This window comes from Mus caroli, chromosome 7, assembly GCF_900094665.2.
Source record: "Mus caroli chromosome 7, CAROLI_EIJ_v1.1, whole genome shotgun sequence".
Classification (NCBI taxonomy): Eukaryota; Metazoa; Chordata; class Mammalia; order Rodentia; family Muridae; genus Mus; species Mus caroli.
Window position 1 is genome coordinate 40996701 of NC_034576.1, and position 11945 is coordinate 41008645.

The 11945-nt window shown below is 38.5% G+C and overlaps 1 protein-coding gene across 1 annotated transcript in view; it reads right to left on the minus strand.

The window, feature by feature from the left end:
• Positions 1-4724: 4724 nt before the first annotated feature.
• Positions 4725-11945, minus strand: part of LOC115031507 (vomeronasal type-2 receptor 116-like) — a 23761-nt gene continuing 16540 nt past the window's right edge. Inside the window, exon 5 of the mRNA XM_029479268.1 lies at positions 4725-5656. Coding sequence (XP_029335128.1) covers positions 4725-5656 — 932 coding nt within the window. The remainder of the gene's footprint in view (positions 5657-11945) is intronic.

The window sequence follows — 11945 nt, forward strand, 5'->3', positions numbered from 1 at the left end:
TGGCTTCTAGATATACTTTACTGACTTTTACTCACTCGGGTGCTTGGGTGCAACAAATGCAATTACTCATAATTAACTTTGCTTAAAAAGGTTAACACAACTTCTAAACTTTTGTTCTGATACATAATACACAGTGCTAGCAGGGGAGAATCTAGAATCAATATAGATTTCATCATCAGAAACCTCAATTCACAATTTACAAAATTGATTCAATGGAAATTGCAGACACAGAAAAATATACTTTATTTTGGTCATATAAGGTTACATTCTAATATTCCAGGCATTTTGTCTGAGGGAAATACAAAGGAAGTTTGCCCTTATCACTGCCATTTTCTTAGGAATTAATAAACTACAGGAAGCATAAGAATCTCATAAGTGCTTATATGAAAATGCTTCAGTATTTCGATGATATTTTTCACTAAATAGCAAAGTCACCTTACAGCTAAAAATATACTTCATGTGTACTAGTTAATATCAAGCCTTTACTCACTTATGTGTAACTCCTGGAGGGCTACTGTATCATATTTGCATGTGGATGTTACTCACATTCCCTGTTTGGGGAAGTTAAAATACGTTCAGGACATCATACCTACTTAATGTTTGCTCATTTTTGCTGTTCTCATATCAGGAGAAGCAGGTAAGGATGTGATCGCCCTTTTACTCAGAAACTTTGCTATTTTAGTTCTCAGTAAAATATTTTTTTTTGGTTTTCTGTGTTTAATTTTTTTTAATTAGGTATTTTCCTCATTTACATTTCCAATGCTATCCAAAAAGTCCCCAATACACTCCCCCCACACACACACTCCCCTACCCACCCACTCCCACTTTTTGGCCCTGGCGTTCCCCTATACTGGGGCATAAAAAGTTTGCAAGTCCAATGGGCCTCTCTTTCCAGTGATGGCCGACTAGGCCATCTTTTGATACATATGCAGCTAGAGTCAAGAGCTCTGGGGTACTGGTTAGTTCATAATGTTGTTCCACCTATAGGGTTGCAGATCCCTTCAGCTCCTTGAGTACTTTCCCTAGCTCCTTCATTGGGGGCCCTGTGATCCATCCAATAGCTGACTGTGAGCATCCACTTCTGTGTTTGCTAGGCCCNGGCATTGTCTCACAAGAGACAGCTATATCTGGGTCCTTTCAGCAAAATCTTGCTAGTGTATGCAATGGTGTCAGCGTTTGGAAGCTGATTATGGGATGGATCTCTGGATATGGCAGTCTCTAGATGGTCCATCCTTTCATCACAGCTCCAAACTTTATCTCTGTAACTGTGTAACAAAACATGGGTGTTTTGTTCCCAATTCTAAGAAGGGGCACAGTGTCCACACTTTGGTCTTCATTCTTCTTGAGTTTCATGCGTTTAACAAATTGTATCTTATATCTTGGGTATCCTAAGTTTTGGGCTAATATCCACTTATCAGTGAGTACATATAAAATATTAAAAGTGGCAATTCTCCTCTATATACTGCCAAGCTTTGTTAAGAATGTTACCAATAATCTGTTCTTATTGAGCGACATCACAGGCATTTTATATAACTCTCAGCATCAGTTGTTTGGGGAAAGATCTAATGGATGACTTAAAAATACAGGAGAGAGAGAGAGTAGAGTAGTATGACTTCTCATAATATTCAATCCTCTAGAGCAAGTGCAAGGATAGCCTACTGCCACAAAAAACTTTTTTTGTCCTTCTCCAACAAATTCAAAATCACAGTATGTTGGAGAGATGTTATGGCAGGTCATGAGAACTGCCCAGATCCAGGAATTCACTGGATCTAAGATTATGTTTGTGCTTTTCCTCGGGGTATACTGAAATCCCATTGTGGAAACCTGAATGACTTGATCTGTGAAAGATGGACCGAGAAAATCCACTATGGATACAAATGCTAAACCTAAAGAATAGAAATTGAATGGGGGTGATTGAGTCATGAAGCGATGAAAAACAGAGACTCTCTACCAAGAGTAAATCAGCTGTAGAAACCAGTGACTGAGGGAAAAGCACTGATAAAATCTCAGAGAGAGGGTTTGACTGCGAGGTTGCTGGTCCTTGCTATGTTTTCTCTTTTGAATGCCTATGTTACTACTACTACTCATATTGTTTCCTAGGCAAAGATGGTCACACAAACACTTGACGAGTATATATTCATGCCTTGCATGATGAAAAATTAACTATTAACTAAATTTGCATGAATTATCCTTTATTGCTGCACAAAAGCTAATGAAGGTTTTTCTTAATTGTTTTTGTCTCTAATTGGATTCATAAATGTGGTCCTTATAAATGTCTCTAGAATGTTTTGTTGGTTATACTGGAGAGCGTTATAGCCCTGAGATTGCTTTGCTTCTGCATGCATGCTTTAAAGTTTGAACTGCAATGAAATAAAAATATTTCAAAAAAGTGGAACTGTGGTGAATCCTGGAGATGGCCTGGTCTAGTTGGCTTAAGAAGTATGCGCCAGGGCTGGAAAGGTGTCTCAGAAATTGAGAACACTGACTGCTCTTCCAGAGGTTCTGTGTTCAATTCCCAGCAACCACATGGTGGCTCACAACCATACATAATGGGATCTGATGCCCTCTTCTGGTGTGTCTGAAGACAGCTAAAATATACACACATACATAAAATCAATAAATAAGTCATTTTTTTTAAGTATGTGCCATATTATTTTAAGTTTAGAGACAATAGCTCCTGGGGCAAGGTGTCCGGTCATGTTTCTGACACCTGAAGCAATACCTCAATCAATGGAGCATTCAGGCACCTGTGTAACTCTGTATTACCAAAAAAGTCAGCCAAGCATACAGAAGCTTCACAGGACAATTATTTTCCAACATTAACCTTTTGTACTCTGTATAGCTTGCAAATGTCATGTGTCTTAGCAACTACAATTGTGCTCCTCCTGGAGACATCCATTATATTTTATTTCTGATAAGTGTGTAAAAACTATGACTGCATGCAATGAACTTGTCACATCCCCAGGCTTCCTGTGGCCTCTCCTGCTAGATGAGATTTCCTCAAACAATGATCAGGCTTGGTAAGGAAGGGCTGGTGCTTACATCTAGCCAAACAGTTTTTGATTCTATGAAGTATTGCTGAAGTCCCCTGACTCAATGTGGAAACTCCAGTTCTTTCTGCCCTAACATGAATCCCTCACCCACTAAACCATGCATCATTGTAGTCATGACAAATCAATTTCTAAAGATATAATAGATACATGTGAAATAAATACCAAAAAAGAAAAAAGAATCTGCATTTACCTTTCCATGTCTCAAAAAAACCCTTACATAAACTCTACGTGTTCCTCTCCCTTTTTCATAGGAATCACCTTTCTCACTAGAGGATCTCTTTTTCCTTCTATTGGAAATAAATAATCACTTCTGCTGGAGTACATTGCTCCTTTTCCGCCTTCTTTCTTTCTACATTGCCTGAGAAACATAACAGGGTAAATGGAGAAAAAAAAACAAAAACAAAAAACCTCTACCCACCACTGAAAAGCACACCTCTTTAACTATATCACAATGATAACAAATCTTCAAACAGAAAAACAATAAAGGACTGAACGTCAACTAATATTGACTCATATTAGTGGCATTTGTGATTTTTCTAGAATAAGAGACATTAATAATCCCCTGCTTTCACAGAGCCATGAATTTTGCTCAGGGACTTTGAATATCCACATTTGGCATATATAATCAAATTCAAAGTCTTTCCCTGAGGCCATTTAAAACGATATTTCCAATTTCATTGTCAATTATAAATGGTTTCCACTGCTTAAGAAAACTGTTTAATTTTTTCAATGAAGTATTTAACTCCATATTATATCTGTTGTACAGTTTAAGGTAATTCATCCTCCATAATGCTTGTTTCTGAAGTGAGCTCTCCTGATTTACCTCTGTCCCAGTACATTGTGCCCATAAAAGTTTGTGAACTGCCAGATCAGTCACTAGCATTCTGTTACTGAGCTCTGTATTTCTAAATGACTGCTAATTTCCAATGAGGCATCATTTTTAGTTACCCATGTTTTCCCTCATTTTACAAAATAATGAGAAATCAAAATAGAAGGAGCTTCTACTGTCATTCTGTGCCATGGAATTTCTTCTGAAAATAAGAACGTGTGAAATTGATGCTTGAGAGACAAACCTCTTATGATGTTGAACTTACAAAGTAGAGTATAATAAAATCATTTACAGTTCAAAAACAAATGAAATCTGTTACATACAGGGGATACTGGGGGAAGTGGAGGGATGTGAGGGGGCAGGGTGGGTTCATGGGTGAGGGAACACCCTCTCAGAGGCCAAGAGGAGGGAGGATGGGGTAAAGAAATTTGGGGGGGGAGTACTGGCAAGGGGGTAAAATTTGGAATTTAAGTAAATAAAATAAGTTAAAGAATATTTAATCAAAGAAGAACCAAATGAATATAAAATGGCTGGGGATGGTTACATATCTTCAATATCAGCACTTTGCAGGCAGAAGAAGACAGATATCCATAAGTTATACCACAATTGTCAACTTATGGGGAAGCAGGCCAATAAAAAATACAAAGTGAGATACTGTTACAGAAAAAAAATGTATAACATAAAGATCAGTCTTAAATAAAAATTGTTACACTACAAAGAAACATTAAAGCAATGAAATTAAGAATTATGAACCCACATAATAATATATCTGAATAAGAGATTTAGAATGATGTCATACTTTTTAACCATTATGTTTAATTAACATGGATTAATTTTAACTCTTAAATAAATTTTAAATGACTACTTCTTCTTGAATGTATTTTGTGCTTGATATCAAGACATGAGTTCTTATCTGGCCTTAACAAAATTATGTAGCACTTGGGGACAAATATCAAGGCAAAAAATGATGTACTGGAAGCCAAGATAGAGAAGACTTCCATAGCCACCATGACCTTCCCCTTTGTGCTATGATAGACAGGGAGGAAGGTGATCCAAACACAGAAGAATACCTGCATGCTGAATGACAGGAACTTGGCCTCATTGAATGTGTCAGGCAGATTCCTGGATAAGAAGGCCATGGTGTAGCTCCCAAGCGCTAAGGAGCAGAGATATCCCAGGACACAGTGGAAAGCAGCTGCAGAACCCTTGTTGCACATAATGATGATGTGACCATGTTCAACATGAGCATTTTGATCAATAAAAGGTGGAGAGGTAGCCAGCCATATTCCACAGATAATAAGTTGGATCAGTGTGCAGATGGGAATAATGAAATTTGGGGCCCTTGATACTATTAACCACCTCATCATTCTAGATGGAGAGGTGACCTTGAATGCAGTAACCACTACAATAGCTTTGGCTAACACTGTGGAGAGAGCCACAGTGAACAAAGTTCCAAATGCCATTTGCTGCAAGATGCAGGTGGCTGTGTTGGGCTGTCCAATGTAAAGCAAGCAACTGAGAAAACAGATTATGAGTATCAATAGCAGGGTGTAGCTGAGAGCCCGGTTATTGGCCTTGACAATGGGTGTGTCTCTGTGCTTCACAAAGACTACAAGAACCACAGCTGTGAGTAGAGAGAAGCACAGGGCTGTGATGCTGAGTGCCATCCCCAAGGGCTCTTCATAGGCCAAAAAGCTCACAGATTTCTGAAGGCAGTGGTTCTTCTCTGAGTTTGCATAGTGACTTTCTGGACACTGCACACACTGATCCATATCTGTTTAGAAAAGAAAGTGACTGTAAATTAATCCACAGGTGTTACCTCCCCCCCCACCCAGCTTTTTATTTTCTGCAGCTAATTATTATTCTTCCTGGATAACCTTTTTTATTTTCTGAAACAAATATTTATGTACTCTATGAATCATTTCAAACCTAAGCAGCCTTTTTTTTTAACTTATGGTGACAAATATTAGAGTCCAATGCTTTGCTGTTTTTGTCTGCTATCCCTGAATTTGTGACTCTGTTGCATCTAGTTTACAGGTCATAAAATTAGAGAATGATATTGCATAAACCTAATTTGATTCTAACATCACCTTATAAAAATCTCTAATTTGTGGATTTGTAATTTGTACAATGTGGACAAAGTTCTTTGAAGAACCTTCTTAGAAGCAAATGGGGAGAGGAGGAGTGGGGTGGGGTTCTTGGAGCAGAGACCAGGAAAGGGGATAACATTTGAAATGTAAACAAATGATTAATTAAAAAATTCATTTCTTAGTGTGTTGAAGGCACATAGTTTTAAATTATTTCATTTATTTACATCCCAAATGTAAATCCTTCCTGGTACCCCTCCCAGAGTTTCCCATTCCATTTCCCCTCCCCTTTGCTTCTGAGAGAGTGCCCAAGTAGGCATTCTTGCTCTCCAGGGCATCACATCCTCTACATAACTAGCGACATCCTCTTTCACTGGGGCCAGACAAGTCAAGTTAACCCTCTACTATGTGTGCTGAGGGCCTCAGACCAGCTCGTGTATGATCTTTGGTAGGTTGCTTAGTCTCTGGGAACTTCCAGGATCCAGGTTAGTTGACACTGTTTTTCTGCAGGTCCACCATTCACTTTAGTTTCCTTAACCCTTCCACTAACTCTTCCATAGGGGTCTGTGACCCCAGTGCTATGTTTGCTGTATCTGCATCTATTTCAGTCATATTAACCTATTTTCATAAAATCCCTTGGATACTTCAATTTGGTTGATAATATGAATAATTTTCAATTAAAAATACAATTGCATTCTTTGAGCTTAAATCCTTCACTAGAAATTTGTTGTTATAATTCATTACAACATTGTTTTTCAACATTTAAGAAGATAATTCTTGAAATATTTCTACTTATGCATAAAAGTAGGTTTGGATATTCTGCACCTAAACATTTCTGATTTTTCTTGACCTAAAAGATATTGTATACCAAAAGGAACTGCCATATTTAGAGAACATTTCATCCATACACAAAAGAATATATCTTCCTCTTTGTACTTCATCAATCTTTCTCCAAAACTGACCATATTCTCAGACACTAAGCAAGTCACAACAGATACAAGAAATTTGAAATAACCCCCTGCACCTGATGAGATTACCACTGATGAAAGCTGGACATCATCAAAAACAGACACAATAGAAAGAATACAAACTCATGAAAACTGAACAATTATCACAACTGTCTAATGAATGGGAAAAATCTTAAGACAGAAATAATGTTCCAGTATGTTCATAGCAGCCTTGTGTATTATACCCAGAAGCTGGAAAGAACCGAGATGTCCCTCAACAGAGGAATGGATACAGAAAATGTGGTACATTTACACAATAGAGTACTAGTCAGCAGTTAAAAACAATGAGTTCATGAAATTCTTAGGCAAATGGATGCATCTGGAGGATATCATCCTGAGTGAGGTAACCTAATCACAAAAGAACACACAGGGTATGCACTCACCTATAAGTGGATGTTAGCCCAGAAACTTAGAATATCCAAGATACAATTTGCAAAACACATGAAACTCATGAAGAAGGAAGACCAAAGTGTGGATACTTCTTTCCTTCTTTGAATGTGGAACAAAATACCCATGGAAGGAGTTACAGAGACAAAGTTTTGAGCTAAGACAGAACAAAAGACCATCCAGAGACTGTCCCACCCAGGGATTGATCCCATATACAACCACCAAACCCAGACACTATTGCATATGCCAGAAAGATTTTGCTTACAGGACCCTGACATAGCTCTCTTGTGAGTCTATGCCAATGCCTGGCAAATACAGAAGTGGATGCTCACAGTCATCTATTGAATGGAACACAGGTCCCCTAATGAAGGAGCTAGAGGAAGTACCCAAGGAGCTAAAGGGCTCTGCAACCCTATAGGAGGAATAACAATATGAACTAACCAGTACCCAACCCCAGAGCTGTGTCTCTAGTTGTATATGTAGCAGAGGATGGCCTAGTTGGCCATCAATGGGAGAAAAGGCCCTTGGTCATATGCCCTAGTACAGGGGAATGCCAGGGCCAGGATGCAGGAGTGGGTGGGTTGGGGAGCAGGGTGGGGGAGGGGATAGGGGACTTTTAGGATAGCATTTGTAATTTAAATGAAGAAAATATCTAATAAAAAAAAGAAAGCAATCGAAGACTTTCTAGAATTCTATGGAAATAAACACAGATCAATTCAAACTGTGGAACAAAATGAAAATGGTATAAAGAAAAAATTCATAAATCTTGGAGCCTACTTGTAAAATTGGAACTAAAAAATATCCTGAGTGAGGAAACTCAAACTGAAAAGGACGTGCATGGTATCTACTCACTTATAAGTAGATATGAGCCATAAAATTCTGGACACCAACACTACATTTCCCAGACCCAACAAAGCTAAACAAGAAAGAAGGCCTAAGTTAGGTTGTTTGATATCACTTAGAATGGGGAATAAAATAGTGATAAGAGGCAGATGAGAGGTGGTAACTGAGTGGGAGAGGCGATGAGGATAGGAATCAGGGCATTCAGGATCAGGTGTGAGAAGAGACAGGAGATAGGGCCAGAGGGCCAGAAGAATGAAGGGAAATGCAAGCTGCTTTGGGTGTAGGGTAAGAGCATCTCTAGGACATGCCAGAGATCTGGAATGGGGAAGGCTCACAAGAGTTTATGGAAATAACTTTAGCCATTGTTTGGAGGAAACTGGATGGGAGAAAGAATGGATGGGGGAATAGGGGGTGAGGTTTAGGAAAAGCCAGAGAGAAGGCTGGGAGAATGAACAGAAATTGGCTGAGTTTGGGAGACATACCAAGTACATGATAGAGATCTGGGATGCAGGAGGATCCAGGGTCTCTATGAGGATGACTATAGCTGAGAAGCCTAGGTGTGGGGTATATAGAACCTGAAGTGGCCACTTTCTGTAGCCATGCAGGACCACCAGTGGAGGGATAAGGGCCACAAACTACCCACAAAAAGTTCAACCCAAAGTTTATTCCGTCTACAAGAAATACAGGGACCCTGGTGGAGCAGAGATCCAGGGAATGGCCAACAAATTTCTTCCCCAACTTGAAACACAACCCATAAGCAAGCATGTATCCATGACACTATTAATGATACTCGGTTATGCTTGTAGACAGGAGTGTAGCATAAATGGCCTCTGAGAGGCAACACCAAGCAGATGACTGAAACAGATGCAAAGACCCACAGGCAAACATTTGACTGAACTCATGGAGTCTCTTGGAAGAGTTGGTGGAAGGATTGCGGGACCCAGAGAAGCTAGAAGGAAGGCCAGCAGAGCCAACTAACCTGAGCTTTTGTCAGCTCACAGATATTTACCCACAACTCAAAGAAGTTACCTGGGCAGAACCTAGGCCCCACGCACATACATAGCAAAGCTGCAGGCTAGTCTTCACGTGGGTCCCCCAAAATGAGTGGGTGGTGTCCCTGACTCTGTTGCCTTCCTGTGGATGCCATTTCCCTCACTGGCCTGCTTTGTCTCCCTCAGTGGTAGAAGATTGCCTAATTCTGCAGAGACTCAATATTCTATGGTGTTGGAGATACCCAGGGGAAGTTTCCACCCTAACAGAGGAGAAGGGGAGTGGGAAAGGGAGTTGTGAGATGGGGACCAGGAGCAGGGGTGTCACTGATCAGGATTTAAACTGAATTAAAAAAGAAAATAATAGAAAAAAAATGAGGACTTCTTGTACTAGGAACTTATCAGCACACCTGAAAAGTCTAAAACCAAAAAAGTGACCACTCTCAAGAGGAGTAGATGGGAAGAAACGATGAAACTAAGGTCTCATAACAATAAACTAGTAAGAAAGACAATGATACAAAAAAAAATCAATGAAACTAACAGAAGGTTCCTTGAGAAAATCAATAAGATTGACAAATTTTAATCCAGATTATCTAAAAGATGGAGAGAAAATATCAAAATTAACAAAATCAGAAATGAAAAGTTTGACATAAAAAGATACCAAAGGAATCCAGTCAATAATAAGGAAATTCTTTAAAATCCTGTAATCAAGAAGTTGGGAAATTTAAATGTGATGGCTAATTTTGTCATCAAGTACTATCCACCAAAGCTAAATCAAGATAAGATATTTATAAAATATTTAAATAGAACATCAATATATAGCAAGACAGAAGCAGTCAATAAGATTCCCCCCCCCCAAAAAAAAATCCCAGGGCAAGATAGTTTTAATTCAGCATTCTCCTAGATTCTTAAAGAAGAATAAACACTAAAAATTCTCAAATTTTCTCAGCTGAAGAAACAAAACGAGCCCTTCCTTATTTATTTTGGTTTTTCGAGACAGGGTTTTTCTGCGTAGCCCTGGCTGTCCTGGAACTACTTTGTAGACCAGGCTGGCCTTGAATTCAGAAATCCACCTGCCTGTGCCTCCCCAGTGCTGGGATTAAGTGCATGCACCACCACTCCCAGCTCCAATTTATTTTTTACAGCCATATTTACCATAATGCCCAACCACATAAAGTCTCCACAGAGAAAAAGTATTACAGACCAATTTTCCTTTGAACATGCATTCAAAATGCTCACTAAACTACTTGAAAAGAAAATCCAAAAACCTATTAGAAGCATCATCTTTCATGATCAATTAAGCTTTATGCTAGATATGTAGGGGTGGCTCTATATACAAAAATAGGTAAGTAAAACCCACCATATAAAACAAGCTGAAAGAAAAATCAAATGATCATCTCAGTACATGCAAAAAGGGCATTTGAGACAATCCAGCACACCTTCATGATAAAATTTCTGAAGAAATTAAGTACACAAGGGACCTATTCAAACATAATAATGGCTATTTACAGTAAGCATATACCCAACATTAAACACAATTGAGAGAAATTGTAAATAAATCTGCTAAACTCAGGAACAAAACAAGTTTATCTCTTCTCTCCATATCTATTCAGGATGGTAATTAAAATTTTAGCTAGATCAACAAAAGATCTATGGTATAAAAGACAGAAAAGAAGTACCCTCATTTGTTTATAATATGATAATATATATTAGGGGCCCTAAAACTTCCACCAAGAGACTCCTACAGCTGACAAACACTTTCAGCAATGAAGCTGAATGCTTCCAACAATCAAAACAATCAAAACAAAAAACAAAAGCAAGAAAACAAACAAACAAACAAACAAAAAACAGTAGCCCTCCTATATACAAATGACAAATGGACTATGAAAGACATCAGGGAAACAACACCTTTCATATTACCCTCAAATAATAGTAAATACCTTGATGTAACTCTAAACAAGCAATTTAAATTCTTCTGTGATAAAAATCTTCAAATGTCCTATTGACAAGAGTCCTTTCCCTTACAGAAGCTTTGTAATTTTATGAGGTCCCATTTGTCAATTGTTGATCTTAGAGCATAAGCCATTCCTGTTCTGTTCAGGAAATTGTCCCCTGTGCCCATGTGCTCAAGGCTCTTCCCCACTCTCTCTTGTGTTAGATTAAGTGTATCTGGTTTTATGTGGAGGTCCTTAATCCACTTGGACTTGAGCTTTGTACAATGACATAAGAATGGATCAATTTGCATTCTTCTACATGCTGACCTCCAGTTGAATCAGCACCATTTGTTGAAAATGTTGTCTTTTTTGCCCACTGGGTGGTTTTAGACTTTGTCGAAGATCAAGTGATCATAGGTGTGAGGGTTCATTTCTAGGTCTTCAATTCTATTCCATTCATCTAACTGCCTGTCTTTGTACCAATACAGGTTTTTCACTTGCTTAGTTAGAGTCACACCAAGGTATTTTATATTATTTGTTACTATTTTGAAGGGTGTTGTTTCCCTAATTTCTTTCTCAGCCTGTTTATCCTTTGTGTAGAGAGAGGCCATGGATTTGTTTGAGCTAATTTTATTTTATATTTTTTTAATTTTTAATATTTTTATTACATATTTTCCTCAATTACATTTCCAATGCTATCCCAAAAGTCCCCCATACCCCCCTCCTTCCCTACCCACCCATTCCCATTCTTTTGGCCCTGGCATTCCCCTGTATTGGGGCATATAAAGTTTGCAAGTCCAATGGGCCTCTCTTTCC